This window comes from Quercus robur, chromosome 12, assembly GCF_932294415.1.
Source record: "Quercus robur chromosome 12, dhQueRobu3.1, whole genome shotgun sequence".
Classification (NCBI taxonomy): domain Eukaryota; kingdom Viridiplantae; phylum Streptophyta; class Magnoliopsida; order Fagales; family Fagaceae; genus Quercus; species Quercus robur.
The window spans coordinates 43005393-43025221 of record NC_065545.1 but is presented as its reverse complement, the minus strand read 5'-3'; the positions used below and the strand labels follow the sequence as shown (position 1 = coordinate 43025221).

Genomic DNA, 19829 nt, shown 5'->3' with positions numbered 1-19829 from the left:
CGGTGATTCCGACACGTCCACCCATTCCACGGTTGGTTCCGCAAATTCAGCTACCAGATCAGCGAGGACTTGACCTTTTATGGCGGTGCGCGGCATATATCTGATGTCAAAGGCGCTTAAGATGGTTCCCCACTTAGCGATTCTCCCAGTGTAGTCGGCGCTGCGGAGGACTGATTTCAATGGAAGTTGGGTTAGCACAACCACTGTATGCGCCTGAAAATAGTGGGGAAGCTTCTTTGTAGCTTGCACGACAGCCAATATTGCCTTTTCGAGGGGGAGATACCGGGTTTCTGCCTCCTGTAGCGACTTGCTTACGTAGTACACGGGCCGTTGCGTGCCGTTGTCCTCTCGGATCAGTACTAGGCTGACTGCATGATCGGCGACTGCGATGTATGCATAGAGTACCTCGTCGGCCTCAGGGCTGGACATGATCGGAGGTCGGGCGAGGTATTCCTTGAGCTGTTGGAAAGCCACGTCACACTCCTCAGTCCACTCAAAACCCTTCCACTTGTGCAATAGGAGGAAAAAAGGTCGGCATCGGTCCGCCGAGCGAGAGATGAAACGGTTCAAAGCTGCTATCATGCCGGTAAGCTTCTGGACTTCTTTGGGATTCTGAGGCGGTTGCATACTATGAATGGCCCTTATTTGGTCAGGGTTAACTTCGATCCCCCGATGGGTTACCATGTAGCCAAGGAATTTTCCCGATCCCACTCCAAATGAACACTTGGAAGCGTTCAGTCGCAGCCTGTACCTTCTCAGGATGTGAAACACCTCGTCAAGGTCCCTGATGTGGTCAGTCACCAATTTGCTCTTTACTACCATATCATCTATATACACCTCGACAGTTTTTCCCATCTGTTGTTCAAACATCCTAGTCATCATCCTTTGATAGGTCGAACCGGCATTCTTCAGGCCAAAAGGCATCACCTTGTAATGATAGTTGCCAATTGGGGTGACAAAGGCAGTTTTTTCCTGGTCTTCCGTGGCCAAGGATATTTGATGGTAGCCCTGGAAAGCGTCCAAAAAACTCATTCGGGGATGCCCGACAGTTGCGTCGACCAGTCGGTCTATTCGCGGCATTGGGAAAGGATCCTTCGGGCAAGCCTTATTTAAGTCCGTGAAGTCCACACAGACTCGCCATTTCCCGCTCTTCTTCTTCACCACGACTGTGTTCGCCAACCATTCGGGGTAAAACACTTCCTTGATAGCCCCAGCTCTTTTCAATTTCGTCACTTCTTCCCTCACAGCGTCTGCATGCTCCCTTGATGGGCGCCGAGGGGGCTGCTTCTTTGGGGTAATAGCTGGGTTAACGTTAAGGTGATGGCGTATTAGGTCTGAGTCAACCCCAGGGGCTTCATAAGGATCCCAAGCGAATACATCCTCATTTCGACGCAGAAAATCAATTAGCGCCGACTTCTCCTGTGCTGGTAGCTCCGAGCCAATCTGGAAAAACCTTTCGGGGTCTGATCCGACGAGCACTCTCTCTAGCTCTTCACAACTCACCTCCATGTCCGGTCCTTCATTACCTGCAACTTGGACCGGGATTTTTTATTGCTATAAGGTATTCCCGGTTGAAGTGGAAGGCGCGTCACTTAATCGTCGAGCAATGGCCGATACCATGCAATGCCTGGCCATTCCTTGATCCCCCACTATCTCTTTGATCCGGCCCTCTGAGGGATACTTCACCTTCTGGTGCAGGGTAGACGACACAGCCCCTAGCGTGTGAAGCCATGGCCGTGCCACAATAGCCGTGTAGGGTGAGTATGCGTCCACCACAATGAAGTCTACTTCCACTATTTCTATGTCTGTTTGCACAGGCAATCTGATCATGCCCTTAGGGATGACGATTTTTCCCTCAAAGCTAAGCAGAGGAGTGTTGTATGGCGACAGGTCCTCTTACTTTAAATTCAGCCCTTTATATAGGTCCGGGTACATCACCTCCACGGCGCTGCCCTGATCAACTAACACCCTCCTCACGTCATAACCTCCTATTCTGAGTGTCACGACTAGGGCGTCGTCATGGGGCTGAATAGTTCCCTCCTTGTCCTCTTCCGTGAATCCAATTAATGGCACTCTCCCTCTAGCCCTCTTGGATTCCTTTTCGCCTGGCTCTGTCGGGAACCTACCTACTGACATTACTCTGAATGGGCCGGAACCGGTTCTCCCAGGTGCGGCAAGAATGACATTTATCGTGCCGATGGGTGGCCTCAAGGTGCTTTGCCTGGTATCGACATTTGACTGCTCAGGGCGTTGCAACAGATGCCCTATCTTTCCTTCTCGGACGAGTCGATCCACATAGTTCTTCAGATTCCTACATTCGTCCGTGACGTGGCCGGGCTCTTGGTGATACGCACAATATAGGTTCTGATTGCGTTTTGAGGGGTCACCTGCCATCCTATTGGGCCATTGAAAATAGGGCTCGTGCTTTATTTTTTCCATGATCACGTGTAATGGCTCTCGGAACACAGCGTGGACTACCTGAGCCCCTGTAGATCCCGACTGTTCTGCATAATCTCTTCTCGGCTTATTACTGTTACTGAAGCGGTCCGACCTGAAGTCCCTTCTCTCCTGGGGGACAAACTTCGCCTTTCCCTTCCCGGTTTGCTGGTCCTCCTCGACCCTCTTATACTTGTCTATCCTATCCATAAGTTGCCGCACGCTGGTGGCTGGCTTCCCTGTGAGAGACTTTCTCAAGCCATGCTCTGTCGGCAAGCCCCTTTTAAAGGCACTGATGGCGACGTCATCGTGACTCCCTTCTACCTCGTTGTGCACCTCCCAATATCTGTCCGAGTAAGCTTTTAGCGTTTCTCCTTCTCGCATGGACAGAGATAAAAGGGAATCGAGGGGCCGAGGGACTCTAGTGCTGGTGATGAAGCGGGAGCCAAAGGCCTGCGTCAACTGTTTGAAGGAGTCTATAGAGTTTGGTGGGAGGGCATCAAACCATCTCATGGCTAAGGGCCCCAGGCTGGAGGGGAACACTTTACACATTAACGCCTCGTCCCTGGAGTGAACGGCCATCCTTTGGTTGAACTGGCTCACGTGCTCCACTGGATCAGTTCGACCATTGTACAGGCTAAACGTTGGCTGATTAAATCGCCGAGGGAGCACCGCCCGCTCTATCCTACGGGTAAATGGCGATTGGGAGATTCGATCCATGGCGTCATTGACTAAGCCCTGGTAAGGTGGGCTTTTGCGGCCGCGTTTGTGAGGCCTCTCTTCCTCATAAGAGAATGTCTCGCTCGGGGGGGTCCTCCTACTTCGTCTGTATTCATCATCCTCACCACTGCTAGTATCCGAAATGGGCAAAGGACGTTTTTGTTGGGCTCGCCGCAGCCTTTTCTTCAAATCCTCAATCTCTTGCTGCAGAGCCTTCTGCTCGTTGTGCTGGTGGGATGCATGGTCTTTCCCTTTCGAGCGACTTTTACTCGTGTGGGCGGTGTTCACACTGCCTCTCGTTGATCATTTTGGTCTTTTGCTCGTTCAAGGTTTACAAAGTTGTCCTGTCGTTGAGATTCAGTACGTCCGGTTTGGCGCGGACCTGATCCTTCCATCCCTTGCTGTTTCACTTATCGAGACACAAGTTCTCCCCACAGACGGCGCCAATTGTAAGGTGACGAATTTGGGATTCAGGCCCAACAGGTGGGAGATTCTGGCCCAAATGTCCCTCAACAATGAATTTGTAGAGAGCAGGTTATAGAACTAGGTCTTTGACAGGAGAAACGAAGTTACGACCAAGCCATGCAACCAGTTGAACGTAGGGATATTCCTTCGAGCTTTTGGAGTAACGGTCCCTGAGGCTGTTCCTGCTACTTCTCTCTCTTTTCTCCTTCTTCTTCCTTTCTGCTTTCTGCTTGCGATCCCTTTTCCATGGGGATCTCCTTCCCTTATATAGTACCCTTCCTGAGATCATGTCCCTACACTTGTCAGTTATCCGATCCTCCACTCGAGTGCCTGTCCCATAGGTCATCCTCCCTCCTTTCTGTGAGTTGCACTGGCCAAGGTCATTCTGCGTTCCTGTCCCTTCCACATTAATGCGGCTGGAAAAGTAGTTCCTTGGCATTTAATGCGGCAGTTGTGATTGTCCCCTCCTCCTTCCTGAGTGTCACGCATTGTTTCTTCGTATTGGGCGACCTTTCGCTAAGTATGGGGTGCAAATTGGATGCTTACTGGGTGAGTCCGAGGAGGTGTTCCTCCTCGGACGCCCCTTAGCAGGCCCGGCCCATCATGATTGAGACGGGATATCCTACGCCCATGCCTTTTCTTCTTTATCGCGGCTGGGCTTGGTACGTGAGTTACGGCCCAACATCAACTGACAGACTTTACCCACCACAGTTAGGATTAACAAGAACTTTTTTTTCTCTTCCCACACCCCTTGCAAGTGTGGCCTTGATATATAATATTTATAATATTCAGAAAAGACATGAAAAATTACCTAAACTAATAAAATAAAACAATTTACAATCACAATTTGGTCAGCATAGTAGTGATGTAAACCATTCGTATCGGCCTAAACATGCTTGACAAATCCGATTGTTGGAATTTTATTTAAAAAGTAATTCAAGAGAAACAAATATAATACGTCTATCAATTAACAATTATATCATGTGCATTTATAATAAAAATCAACAATAACATATGAGAAATTTCAAACCAAATTATATTATTTAATGATCTCACAAGCAATTAGGATGCTCTCCCAATTGGTTAGGATTAACAAGAACTTTTTTTTCTCTTCCCACACCCCTCGCAAGTGTGGCCTTGATATATAATATTTATAATATTCATAAAATATTTTCTATCATAATAACAATTCATGTAACAGATATGTTACATTCATTGATAAACAACTTCATTAATGAAGAAGTTAAATAAAACACAGATTCTTAAGTTTACATGATTCAAAATTTGTTGAGATATCATCACCATAAAAATTTGGCGATTTGCCATAGATACCAAAAAATGATGTAGTTTTGGTTATTTATTTATTTATTTATAATTTCTTTCATAAAAAAAATCATAAAATTATAATTATAAAAGTAGAAAAAAAATTATTTAAAAAAAATAGAATAGTAAGTGTCCATAACTTTAGTGATGTGACAAAGGCACATTAATTCGACTCTCAACCTCTCAAATGGATACTTTGTTCCCCCCCTTGGAACTAGTGAAGGACATGTTGGTTCATTTACAATGGCAAGAATTTTATTGTTTTATTGTATAATTTTGGATTTTGGACCAATGCTCTAAGCCTTTTATCCCCCCAAAGGATGTGGAGATGTTTCAATCTAAGCTAATTGATGATCTCAAAATTAATATTAAAAGCTCAATTTCTTTGAATCTTGTTGCTTTGTGGTCAAACTAAAAAAGAAAACTTTATGCTGGTTGCTATTTGATTCATTAACTTTGGATGGTTAGATGGGTCAAGTCATGAATCAGATGAGTTGACCCAACTCGACCCAAAAAAAAAAAAAAAAAAAAATGGTCTGATATGAGTCAATTGGTTTTTACTTTAGGTAAAAAATTCACAGGTTTGGGTTGGATATTTTTATTTACTTATGATGATTGTATATAGATCAACATAAAATTTAGTTATTAAATAATAAAATATTCCACAAATTAGTTTTTGTGTACTACTTATATATATTATTACATAGTAGTCTTGTGGATGTAGTTTTTTTTTTCAATTAGTAAATATTTATATATATTATAACAACCTTAGAGGGAAAGGGAACAAACACATACCCAATAAGAAAACCACAAAGAAAGGAGAAATACAACCGCCACAACAAACAGAAGGCGGCTGGGACGAAATAAGGCCCGCCAAAAAAGGAAAAAAAGACAAAAGAAGCAATCTTGTAATTGGAGAAGCTGCAAAGCAAATAAGGCCCGATTGGTATGGCAACTTAAATATATGTATTTAGTTTTTAAACAATATTACATGTATTATTAGACATTTTTTTACCTACATGTATTTTCACACATATTTTTAAACAATAAAATACATATTTTTATTTTTAAGTGTATGTACCAAACATCCGTTTTGATGAATGGAGGTGTTGACTAAGTTCAAAAGGCCATCTTTAGACAGAAGTCCAATGAACCTTGGAAGCCCAATGAATATTGGGTAACCAATCGATCGAAGGGCCTTGTTTCACACACTGAAACAGAGGTATTGTGCATATCAGATTTCTTCAACCATTCAAATTAGTTAGTTAGGCACGTTTTCAAACAATATAGGAAAGTAACATCTCGAGTTTTAGAAACTCGAGATCCATATTAGAACTCGAGTCTAAAAGACTCGCTTTAGATTTCGAGTCTTTAAAACTCGAGTTTCATGCAAAAAAAATTTAACGTATAGTGGCGTTTTTAAGACTTACAGTGACGTTTTAAAACCCTATAGCGACGTTTTCCTGCAAAAAAAAATTTTATAAGTACAGGTTTAAGGAGTCCTATAGTGGCGTTTTTAAGCCCTATAGTGACGTTTTATAGACATATAGCGGCGTTTTTATTCAATTTATGGAAATCGAGTCTTTAAAACTCGATTTTCAGCTTGATTTTTTTCCAACTTCCAACTAATCCACTTGCAAATCGAGACTTAAAAACTCGAGTTCTATCTTGGAACTCGAGTTTTAGAAACTCGAGATGCTAGTTTTCAAAATTGTTTTGAAACGTGACAATTAACTAAATTTTTTAATATTTATTGTTATTTAGAAAAAAAATTCCACTGAAACAACTGGAAGCTAGCTAGCGATGAGTGAGAGATCACATGGACATGGTGTACTTATAGATACATCTTTAGGTATTCATCCATGCGTGTATATTTCACATCTGGATAGAGCTCTGAAGCTTCATCACCCTCTTCCCCTATTTCAAAGTTCGTCAAACAACCTTCATAGAAAAAGTGATAGAAATGACCAACTCCTACCTGGCTAGCAAAGTCCAGTCCTGCATATGTATAGGAAAATAAATACAGAGTGTTGGACAAGTAAACTAAAAGGCATATAAGGAAGGGGTTCAGAGAAGATTCTTAGTTTTTTTACCTTTCATGGAGGCGAGAAAGTCCTCTTGTGAACAACTAATCTTTTGTAGTTCCTTCCCAATAAGTTTCTCCCACTTCTCCACTAATTCCCTCTGGGAGAGAATGTTTTCAGGAGGCCGAATGTTCAGTGTTTTGTTTAATGTTCGAGGATCATCTATTGTTTTAATTGTGTATAAGGCCACGTCGTCTTCATCCATGTAAACCACTGCAGCAAAAATACAACACATTTTGTTTTAGTCCAAAATTTCATTAACAGTGTAATTATGTAAATTATTGCATTTTTGCCTTAATTTATTTTCTATCGAGAGAGAGAGAGAGAGCACCTTTGACGTTGCCATCACCATAGATGGTAACTTTATCCCTTGGAGGCAAGAGTGTTTCCATTTGAGAAAGGTTGCCAGCAAAGTAACCAGCAAAGCAATTAGCAGTTACATAAGTGAAGGGGATTTTAGCATCCTCTATTGCTCTTCTCACTCTCATTTTCTCATCAAATGTCACTCTTCCAGGTTCAAGAGCATGTCCCATCCGTGAGGGGTCCGTACCAAACTCAGATGGTATGAAACGCTACAAAATTTTTGGTGCAAAATGTTACCATGATGCCGTTTGGAGTGGGCGTATGTGTTTTTAGATTTTTTTTTTCCCCTTGTGTGTGAACAATAACATCACATGGGTTTACTATGTAGGGGACAAAAATTACTGTTTACACACTGTTCATTATTGTTCACAGCACTGTTTACGCACTAAAAAATATTAAAAATGGGTATCACGGTACTATTCACACATTTAAAAATTATTTTGCTACAGTCTTTTCAGTTTTCAATTTTCAGTTTCAGCAACAATAAGTTCAATCCAAACGGACCTTATATATCGAACAGCGGCGAGTATATTTACCATATCAAATGAAAGAAAGAGAGAGGTTTTATTTTAATAAACAATTTTAGGAAATTTTTTATGAAAAAATGAAAAAGTGGGTAACTTTTTTGACAATTTTTTTTTCCCTAATAAAGAGTTTCTTAAATGGATGATTAATGTATGTCATAACTGGACTCATATGTATTTTGAGAAACAAGTACACACATAAAGGAAATAGAATAAGGTTTTTTTTTTTTGAGAAACAAAAAGTTAAGAATAAGGGTTTAATACAACAACACATTACAAACTCCACTCAAAATTTATGATAAATTTTAAGGAAAGATATATAGCAAATTATATTACTTATGACAAGCACAAATTATAACTTAGAATAACTAGTAACATGCCAAGCACAGAGAATTACTTAATTAGTATAACTAAGGGGGTGTTTGGTATACCAACTCAAACATACATTTTTAGTTTTTAAACAATATTACACGTATTTCTATACAGTCTTTCAATACGTATTTCTATACACTCTTTCAATACGTATTTCTACACATATTTTCAAACAATAAAACACATGTATGAAATACCTCCTAAGTTTCTATTTGACATCAGCTTAAAAGTTCAGTTTTTAGTTTTTACGTACAACTTTTTAAAATCTCACTTTTTATCGCATTTTCTCATTTTTTTTAATGTACAAATATACTTTTAACGCACTTTTATTAAAAAAAAATTAATAAAAAGTTAGGTAAATAGTTCTCAAACGGATACTAAGTCTAGCATGCCAAGCACATAGCAATGTTTAAAACATATAGTGCACCCGTGACCAAGCACTAGTATGCCATCACTAATTAAGATAACTATTCCACATATATTATAAAGCGATACTAATGAATTTCTTTCCTTTTAGTTAATAATATTCTCAACCTACATCATGTACTTTGTATTAGCACCAAGAACTCCGCTGCAAACCTTACCAAACATTGCCTCGTTTTATTTCAGTAATCATACCTTTGATTATGTGGATTTCATTTTTTTTTTACTGAAGAAGGTAGAATTGATATATTAAAAAATGGTAAGAGTACAAAAGTATAAGAATAGGGTCCTGAGCCACAACAGGCCTATCCGCCTAGGCTACAGGATCACAAGCAGGCTAAACACTGCCACAACAGGCCTATTGCACGTTTCATGTACTTTTCCTTTTTTATATTGTCATTACATCATCACATCCATAAGTTAATTTCTTTGACTCTACTCAACTGAGTTGTACCATCAGTTGTTGAGTGATATCCTAGCATTTTGACTCTTTTATCGTGTTGTCCTTTTGAGATTGTGGTTGAGTTTTTTGCATAAAGAAAAAAAGTATTTTCTTTTAGTTGGCATTAATTATTCCGTAGGGTCTCCTAATTGCGTGTATTAGTTTAAGAGTCTTAATCTAATAAGAAGGAGAAAGGCAAAAGCCATTTGATAACAAACGTCATAGCTAAGTGGAATTAATGGTATTGGCTCAACTCTCATGTCAAATAATGAATAGATGAGGTTAAGAGCTTTGCAGCTCAATTAGTTAGGGCTTGTTTAGGGCTTGTTTGAATGGAGGAGGGAAGAGAGAGAGGAGTGGAGAGGAGTAGAGTAGAATTGACTAAAAATAGACTAATTTTTGGCTAAATCTACTCTACTCTACTCACTCTCCCTTTCCCTTAATCCAAATAGACTATTAATATCTCTTGATATTTTCAATAGAAACATTCAGGACATGTTCAAATTATCCGCCACCAACTATTGAGTAATTAAAAAAATAGTGAATTAATGATCATATATGCCACAAGTTTGCCTATGGCAAAAAAGGAATAAACAAAACTGATTTCAACTTGCATCAAAATTTTTTTTGATAGATAACTTGCATCAAATTGACTACGACTTCTAATTTTGTGTAGTAATTTGACTGAACCATTAACAAGTATTTTGGAGTAATAACAAGTATTGACCATTATTATGAAAAATCATTGAATTTAAGCATGAAAACCTATGTTAAGAGTTTTGTAAGTCAATTAATTGGCGCTTCCTGATATTTCTAAAACATTTATGCTTCAAATTTTCTATCTTCTATTATAACTATTTAATTATGAAAAATATTTTTTTTATAAAAAGAAAAAATATTTTTTTTATATAAAGAAAAAAAAAAACAATAAAAACTTACACAGTTTATGTGGTTTGTTAGGTTTTATTATTCTTTTCATCTAACAATAGATGAAACTTAATTTTAAAGAATTAATACGAAAATGTTCCAAAAATTCTTTTTAATTAGTGGATAATGTGTTTACAATTATCCAACGTTGTTATACATCTCTTGATCTTGAGTATTTTACAAAATCTGTGGACTTTATTTTATTTTGTTAAAATTGTTGCCATTTTAGAAATTCATTTTTTTCTCTTCGGTATTGCTAAGACACAAAGCTCCTGTTGCACAGAATTTAATTCTGTGTTTGGTTAAGATTATTTGTTATTAACATATATTTTCAAAAGGTGAAATAGAAGTAGTTTCAAGCAAATTAGTTTAATTTTTTGCAAAAAGCTTGTAGCTTAATTGACAGTTTATATAGAGTGTTTCAAATCACCCCACTCCTAACTATTGAATTAAAAATATAAATAAAAAAAATAAAATAAAGTTTATTTCTCCCCCCCCCCCCCCCCCGAAATAAACTAACTTATTTTCTAATCATTTTTTGTCTTATAAATAATCTTACCAATCACACATTTTGATTACATCGTATCAGCCACCAAAACATCTTCAATTTAAAATAAAATATATAAAAAAGTCTTTAACCATAATGGCAATTGGCAAAGCCAAGGTTGTTCAATGATGAGAAAGGAATCGTGGATCCATTAGTTGAAGAAATTATTTTATGAACACTTTCTCTTCATTAGATGCGCTGTCCATTCAAATTTCATGTTCGCGTGTGCCGATGGATCGCACCAAACAACACAATATGTATAATATATGGAGGAGCCGCACCATTAAAAATGAAAAATATCAAATTTACTTTATATTATTCTAAACCATATCTTTTATCACACAATTTTTGACAATTATTTTATGTAGCAAATTATGACGATTTTACTTATTTTTCTCTACTACTTACGATTAGTCATATCTAATATTTATAAAAATAGTTGTAGGATAGATTGCGGTAGAAATACAAACCAGTTGAACTACAGGTAATTTTGTTTTCATTTAAAAGAAAGAAAGAAAGAAATGAGAGTTAAAACTTACCAAAAAAAGAAAAAGAAAAGAGAGTTAAAAGAAAATCGAAAAAGGGTTATTTACCTTAATGTTTCCTGCTTCTTTGATGGCATCAACAAGCTTGAGCTGCAACAAAATGTTGTGAGACCGAAAATGAACACCAGACATGGTGCAAATGACAACATCAACTTGTTTCACAGCATCAACAAGGCTCTGGTGATCGGAAAATGAGCCTTGAATGAGTCTGGCACCTTGCTTCTTAAATGATAAAAGCATTTGTATCTTGTCAATGTCAAGACCCATCTCTCGGCGTTGAAGAACATAGGTTATATGGCCCTGTGCTAGGCTTGCCTTCACAATCCTCTTCCCTATGTACCCAGTACCACCTACAACAAGAACCTTGCTCTTTGCCATATATATTCACTCTTATTGTTGGTCTCACAAGTCCACAAAAGCACACAGATTACTCGATCATGGGTTATTAGTTATTACTACTGCACCGTATTATATAGGCGCTTGCCGCGATTCCTCCAGTGTGAATGACGCGGCCTTCAAGAAGGTTTGAAAAGATGTTCCGCCCATTTGACTAATCAGTTTGTCATTTCAGCGAAAACCGAAAATGCATACATTTACTAATGCGTACTCTTAAAGTATATATTAATAAATTATTTTAAAAAATTGTTTATAAAAAAATGAAAAGTAATTAACTGTTTTGATTGTTTTTTTAATTTCATATAAAAGCTTTCTCAAAATAGATAGTTAATATATACCTTAAGGACACACATTAATCAAACTCCCATATATATATATATATTTCCAAACCAAGGAAGGCTTGGAAAGATGTTCCGCCCATTTGACTAATCAATTTGTCTTTTCAGCAAAAATATAGTTAAAGATTAAAGCAATCACAAGCTGCTACCCTATGCTCCATAAAAAAAAAAAAAAAAAAAAGCTGCTACCCTATGCACTATTTTAGCTAAACTAAATGTAAAAAGTTGTATTCTTACTATGTTGTTGACTGTGAGCAATGATTTATATGAAAGTAATAAGAAACGAATCGCAATTTATGAGAAATTGTTGTGGTATTGGAATAATTGTTTTAATAAACAAACATTCACGTCAACCTCAATATTTATTTGTCTACTCTATTTACATTTGTTTTCTTCTTTCTGTAGATAAATATTTTTTTCCCTTCCCCACCCCCCTTTCTTGGCAACACCACCTAGGGTTGTCCAGCGGGCCAAGGACCTGACCAGACCGATTGAATCTAACCGAACCTAAGCCCAATAAGTTGATCTGAATAACCTAGTTGGTCGGATATGGGTCTTCTTTCTCTAAAAACCGAAACTTCAGTTCGGGTGGTGGGTTAAAGGATTAGAGACCTGCATAAACCAACCCTATCGAAATATTCTGAAATTGGTTTTAAATTTCTCTCTCCCCCTTCTGTCTTCCTCTCATTGGTATGAAATCTACCACCTTATCTTCAAAAATTAATTTTTTTTTCAGCCCTCATCACTTTTTAGGTAAAATGATAAGGGTGAGATTCTTTTCCCTACATGTCTTCTTCTCATTGGTTAAAAATCTATAACCTATCTTCAAATTTTTTTTTTTCATATCTCATTTTTTTTAGAGAAACGATAGAAATATTATTGAAAGAAAGATCCAAAAAAAAAAAAAAAAAAAAAAAAAGAAGAAGAAGAAAACATATGAGAAGCTTTCAAAACAAGTTTTGAAAGCTTACCAAGTGCCAGCATAGGCAAAACATTGCAATATGAAAAAAAATAATAAAACGGAGGGCCACTTATAGAACAGGATGGCCACACAACCCTTTTAAGGACGCTGAGTAGCCATATGCCTCTGGTACTCTTCGAGAAAGCCCACAGCACTATCATGGATTTTTTTTGAATAAGCTTGAGTTCGCTCAAAAGAAAACTTGTTTCTAGCATTCCAAATTGCCCATGAGATCATTGCCCATGTTTCAAGGACGTCCTTTTTCTCCAACTTCCGAACTAGCATTTTAAACGAAAGGAAGAAATCTTGAGCATGATTTTGGCATTTTTGGATGCAACCCTTAGACAATGCCCACACATTGCTTGCCAAAGGACACTCCCACAACAAGTGGCCCATAGTCCTAGTGTGTTGACAACAAATTTCACACCTAGGATCAGTGTTCACCTTTCTTCTATGTAGATTGGATCTAGTGGGCAGAATATTAGAACAAGCTCTCTAGACAAATGTACGGACCTTTGGGGGTACATTTAAGGACCAGAGCTTTTGCCACAAAGGACGCTCATCACCAGCAGACGAGTGCTCTCCATAATTTGATTGCTGAAGGCGAATGGATACCTAATACGCAGACTTAACTGAGAATGTCTGAGATCTGGACTCTGTCCAAATCAGCTTGTCCTGAGAGTTTAGGGAAGACAAAGGTAATGACAATATCTCCATTTGATTCCTATGAGCAAACAAGTTGAAAATATTTTCACAGTCCCATTGTAGAGTAGCCTGATTTATAATCTCACATACCTTCATGGATGGTGGAGGATTATTGAGAAAAACTAGGAGGTGAGACAACCATCTTAGATCAACGACATCTATTGATCTCCCATCCCCAACTTTCCATTTTGTAGCCACCCCAATAACCTCCCTTGCAGACAGTAAGCTCTGCCATACAAATAAAGGATTATTTCCAAGCTCTGCCTCCATAAAAGAACACTGTGGGAAATATCGAGCCTTGTAAACTCTATAAAATAAGGAATAAGTGTTATGAATCAATCTCCATGCCTACTTTGCAAGCATGGCTAGATTAAAGGCATTAATGTCCCTAGATCCCATTCCTTCTTTACTCTTAGAATAACACAATTTCTTCCAATTAATCCAATGGATCTTTTTCTCATCCTTTATTTGCCCCCACCAATATTTTGCCAGAGAAGAATTGATAGTATCACACATTGTCTTTGGTAACTTGAAGAGACTCATAGAATAAGTAGGGGTCGCTTGTGCCACCGTTTTTATCAAAATTTCCTAGCTTGCTTTTGATATGAACTTCTCCTTCCACCCCATCACCCTTTTTGAAATTTTTTCTTGGAGATCCTTAAAAGTATTAGCCATTGATTTACCCATGGCCATAGGTAAGCCTAGGTACTTCTTACAGTCCATTATAATTCTTGCACCCAACATACCTTGTACGGCTGTTTTTATATATGGGCTAGTATTCTTACTAAAAAACAAGGATGTTTTTTGCCTGTTAATAGCTTGACCCAAAGTTGTCTCATAAGTACCCAAAATAGACATCAAATTTTGACATTGTGCCACTGTAGCTTGACTAAACAATAGGCTGTCGTCAGCAAATAAAAGGTGAAATATCCAAACCCCGTTGAAGCAAGATAGAATACCTTGAAACTACCTATTCTCCTCAGCCTTCCGTAGAAGAGATGATAATCCTTCAGCGCAAATGAGAAAAAAATAAAGGAAAAGAGGATCACCCTGCTTAATTCCATGAGTATGAGAAATAAAATCATGGGTTTCCCCATTTATAAGAGCTGAGTATGAGGTGGTTTGAAATGTTTCCAAAGCCAAAATAACTCACCTTTCCTCCAACCCTAGCTTGACTATCATTGCGCGTAGGAATCCCCATTCAACTTGATCATATGTCTTACTGATATCTAGTTTCACCGCCATCTATTCCACCTTCCCCTTTCTTTTATTACACATCCTGTGTAACAACTCAAAAGCTACAGTTGTATTGTCAGTGATCAAACGACTAGGAACAAAAGCACTCTGGGCGTTAGATATGACATTGGGTAAAATAACTTTCAACTGATTAGCAAGAACTTTAGAAAAAATTCTAGACAACACATATGCTTCGGCTCATTCACCTTTGGAATCAAGACAATGTGAGTGAAATTCATTTTATGGAGAAAATGCCCAGAATTTAGAACTGAGAGTATTGCTTCAATTACATTAGGACCAACAATGTTCCAAAACTTTTAAAAGAAAAAAGGGGACATACCATTAGGCCCTGGAGATTTCGATGGGTGCATCTGGAATAGAGCCTGTCTTATTTTATCCGCTGTATAAAACTTGTAGCAGATGGTGGTTCATGGCCAAAGTGACAATCTTATCAACTAAGATTAGAACTCTGTCCATATTCTCTCTATTCAGATTGGTTGAGGTAAAAAGATTTTTGTAGTAGTCTTCAGCAACTATAGCTATACCATCCTTTGTAGAGTGCTAGGCTCTCACAATATCAAAAAGGTCAGCTGAGACTTTTTCATTTGTCATTAGTTTCTAGAAAGTTGTACACAGTTGTCTTGTCTTGCACTCTATGGAGACTAGTCTGAAAGTATGAGACTTTACAGGCAAAATCAGAAACTTATACTCAATCTCAAAATAAAAAACCTGAATCTCTTTTTCTCCTTCTCTTTAGTTTTTATTTTTCACTTTTCAAGCTCTCCAGCCTCCACACTCCTTTCCAGCTGCCTCTGTCTTCAGTCATCACCACCAACATTGCTACCTCACTTTCTTTCCACCCACCGCGGTCAAAATGAGTTGAGTCTTAGTATATTTTCTTCCTTTCTTATCTTTCGTTTGATCTATTTTGAGATATGAGTTTATCATTTGATCAAATCACTTCTAACTCAAAGATCTATAGTAATTGATTTGATTTGTTTGGTTATAAATTTGAGTTTTCACTTATCAAACTTGAAACATTAACATAAAAAAACCGAAACCCAAACTTTAAAAAATTGAAAACCTAACACTTTTTTTTGTTTATTTAATTTGTATTTTATTGATAATTTGTTTGATTCATTTTTGGCCTAATTTGTAGCCCAAACCTACCAAACCGACAATTCCGACCCGCCAAACTGACCACCCGAAACATTGGGTCCGACAGTTATGTTCAGTCGAGTATGGATCTAATTCTTAGTCACCCAACTCAATCGGGTCAAGTACAGGTCAACTCCAGACCTGATCCGACTTGATCCATGGACAGCCCTAATACCACCACAGACCCACTCACACCATTTTTTGAGATAAAAGGTAGAAGATCCACTCACACCATAAAACTAAACACAAATGGATCCAAAATTAACCCAACTTCAACAATTTTTTTTCCACATACACTTGCATGTTTTAAAGGTGGACTTTTATTTCAATTTTTGAAATGTTAACATTTGCATGTCAATTGCGGATATTCACATAAACTAGTGTAGGTAAATGAGTTCTCTTGCTCTTTTTTGAAAATAATGGAGCCCTGAATAATCGTACAATCAATCTTCCTGCTTGAACATTCATGTAGTGTCCAACCATCGATGCAGGTAGGGCTGTAAACGAGCTGAGTTTTGTCGAGCAGTGCATGTTCAAGCTTGGCTCGTCAAGAAAAATAAAAAACTCGAGCTTGGCTTGAGCTTGTGACAAGCCTAAAAATAGTGTTTGAGCTTAAGTTTGTGGGAAAGCCAAAAAACTTGAGCTTGATTAATTAGTCAAGTCAAACTCAAGCTTAATATCAAGCTCAAACTTGAGCTTAATTTTGATACCAGGAAAATATAATATGGCATATTTTTATTGGAAGGTGTAATATAGGGCTTTTATAATGAATCCTAATTGAATTTAAACTTCATTAAAAAAATGTATATTAGAATTGTGGGGCCAGAGAATTTGTGATCCCAGCCCACTTTCTATTAGGGCCCAAGGCCCGCGCCGAGGAGAGTCGTTGCCGAGGACATGCAGCGAAAGTCCAAATGGCCTAGAGATGCAGCCGAGGACGACCCTTTCCTCGGCATTCCAAGGCTTAGAAGGGAAGAACGACACGCCATCAAAGGCAGCTCCCAAAGCGCTCCCAGAAAAAAATGAGAGTAGAATAGGACTCGCACGGGAGTACAGAGTGGGAGCGGTTCAAGGAAAAGACGTCACCTTCGCATTGAATGCGCCAACAAAAGTTCTGGTCACATTGATGGGAAAATACCCCTGAACAGTGTGGCTTCGGTTATTGCAACTAACAGAAAGTGGGGGAAGGCGGCTGATGGGACAAGCACTCGAGTAGTAACCTGCTTGATCAACATATGGAAGGTCAGGATCAACTGAGAGGGGCTATATAATGTAAGAATTCATGCGCCAGAAAAGGAGGATGAACTCTGGAACCATGATAACCGAAGGTAAAGGGAATAATAAGAACATTAAGCTCATCAGACGAGGTCCAATGATCGGAGCCGCTCAGACCGTGCCAAAGAGAAAGTCTTCTTGGACAAACTCAGTTCACCTCCGTGTGACCATCATGAACACCATGACTAACTATTGTCCAATAACCAAGGCCTAGCCTTTTAGCCCACTCTCTACAAATTTATTGTTTGGGCCTTTAACGTTCGAACCCCATAAACCAATTTGGCGTCGTTACGAATTGAATCATTACAAGAATAATGGAAAAAAAGTGGCTTTTCAAAGCTTATGTGGTAACATTAGACATTAGAAGAAGTAAACAAAAAAAGACAAATGCTTTTATTTTATGTTACACTAGTAGTTAAATGGTGCAGTGCATGAGAAAGTTGACAAAAAAAAAATTATATAGAATACATGTTTAATTAATAAATAAAAGGTAAATTAAACAATTTATAGAAAATAACTTGCTTGATTCAAATAGAATTTGTTTAGAGAAGATTTAACCTAAATTAATCCAAATTTATTTAGTGTTGGGTTGATTTATCCAAAAAATGACAAGTTCTAAATAAATTTTTTTTAAAAAAAATTTATAGAGGGTTATAAAAGTTCTAAATAGTTTAAAATAACATAGTTTAGCATTATTTTTAGCTTGAAAAAAAAAATCAAAAAATAAATATTATAATAATGATGTGAAAGAATATGAGCTTTCAAAAACTTATGCGACATAATTAGAAGAAGTCAACAAAAAGATAATAGAAAAAGATAAAAACTTATACATGGTGTACTAATTATTTAAATAAAATGCATTTCTGTTTTTATTTTTCTAATATTTATGTAAAAAAATTAATTTGGAATATAATATTATTATTCAATTTTAGTTGTGTGGGTACCTAAGGCATGCTTGGCAACGTCCTAGGCATGCTTGCAACGTCCTCAGCCATTTTCGGCATGCTTTGCAACATTCTCAGCATGCTTGGCAACATCCTCGGCATGCTTTGCAACGTCCTTGGCCGACCTTGGCATTCTTACAACCTAGGATTCCCACATTGAAGGAAAATTCCCCCACTTTCTACCTTATAAGCTATGAAGCAAAGGGAGTAGTGTACCACCAAGCATCTTGATTAAGAACTAGTGGTACACTACTCCTTCGTTTCAAAGCTTATAAGGTAGAAAATTGGGGGATTTCTATTCGATGTGGGACGACTAGGACTTTGCAAGCATGCCGAGGTCAGCCAAGGACGTTGCAAGCATGCCGAGAACGTTGCCAAGCATGCCGAGGACATTGCAAAGCATGCCGAGGACGGCCAAGGACGTTGCTTGCATGCCTAGGACGTTGCCAAGCATGCCTTAGGTACCCACAAGTTGCATTGGAAATAATTGAAACAAAGTCTAGCAAAACATAAAAGAAATTTTTTAATGAAAAATATAAAGTAATTTTTTTAAAGAAAAAAGATAATAGAAAATTCAATAACACATGGTAAATATAAAATATAAAACTAACTTTACTCTTATGTTAGAAGAAAATAATTATTTATTTATTTGTCTAATCACTTAGGTAATAGATTCAAATTTTAAATTATTTTATTGTTGAAAATTTGTGTTCCCTCTTTCTAATAACATGTAATTGGTATAATTGACGATGACAATTTCCTAAATATATGTGGACTATAAGATAATTTGTGTTTCCTCTTTCAAAATGCATCGCGCAACATCAGCTATTCAACATAAGGAAAGAGAATTTATAGAGCATGTGGGCATCATTTTAGTGGGAAATTACCTTAAAATTGAGAAAGAGACTTGTTACTTATTCATCCACTCAGATCAATTGAGAGGATGTGTATTAGGGAAGTAGTTCAATCCGCAAGCAGATGGGATACGCTTGTTAAATAATTTTGGGTGTAATAAATATTGATGCGAAAGGAGTTACTGGGTATTACCTTTGAGGTGACTTTAGTGGCCGACCAACTAGGAGGAAGGGGCTCATTGGTTGATAGCCATGTTATATTGAGATTGACAGTTATTCTAACAAAACAATCTAAAAAAAGAAAACTAGGGCCCCATTTGGTATAATAGTTTAACAATATTTTCAGTTTTTAAACAATATGACACATATTTTCATACACTTTTTTACCCACACGTATTTCAAAAAAATACAAACAATATTACTAGAACAACGTTATCAAACGACCTCTAGATCGTTGAAGAATCTCTTCAAAATCTATTAAATATAAGAGGGTTTTTTTTTTCCCTATCATTTAGCTTTTTATATTTTAATAATTTTTTTAAAAGGATTATTTGATTGAAAAAGATACAATTTGTTTGAAGCAAGTTTGTAGAAGAGAAACATGGTGATATGGAGGGGACGAGAGTCGGTGGTCTTTGATCGATCCTCACACAAAAAAACAATAATAATAAATAAAAAAAATTATGAAACGTGTTCTTTTTATTTTTCCCAACATATGACTCGGTTACCTACTTGCCGTAAAAGTTAGAGATATATAGTTGGTGGCAGATGCTTCTGACAAATGTTTTGTT

General features: G+C 37.5%; 1 protein-coding gene across 1 annotated transcript; it reads right to left on the bottom strand.

Annotated features, from left to right (window-relative positions):
• Positions 1 to 5866: 5866 nt before the first annotated feature.
• On the bottom strand, positions 5867 to 11749 carry LOC126709800 (isoflavone reductase homolog). The gene is made up of 5 exons (XM_050410139.1): positions 11220 to 11749; positions 7360 to 7600; positions 7038 to 7241; positions 6730 to 6942; positions 5867 to 6163 (listed from the first exon to the last, which is right to left on the bottom strand). Exons 1-4 carry the CDS (start codon positions 11547 to 11549, stop codon positions 6779 to 6781), a joined length of 939 nt encoding a protein of 312 aa, XP_050266096.1. The 5' UTR covers positions 11550 to 11749; the 3' UTR covers positions 5867 to 6163; positions 6730 to 6778.
• Positions 11750 to 19829: the final 8080 nt, after the last annotated feature.

Bases quoted from the DNA above. Each gene is read 5' to 3' on its own strand.
- LOC126709800 (XM_050410139.1), bottom strand. From the start codon at position 11,549: ATGGCAAAGAGCAAGGTTCTTGTTGTAGGTGGTACTGGGTACATAGGG. The intron at 7,601-11,219 runs GTAAATAACCCT...AAAATTTTGTAG, and splicing joins AAGAAGCAGGAAACATTAAG to CGTTTCATACCATCTGAGTT. The intron at 6,943-7,037 runs GTAAAAAAACTA...ATACATATGCAG, and splicing joins CTTTCTCGCCTCCATGAAAG to GACTGGACTTTGCTAGCCAG.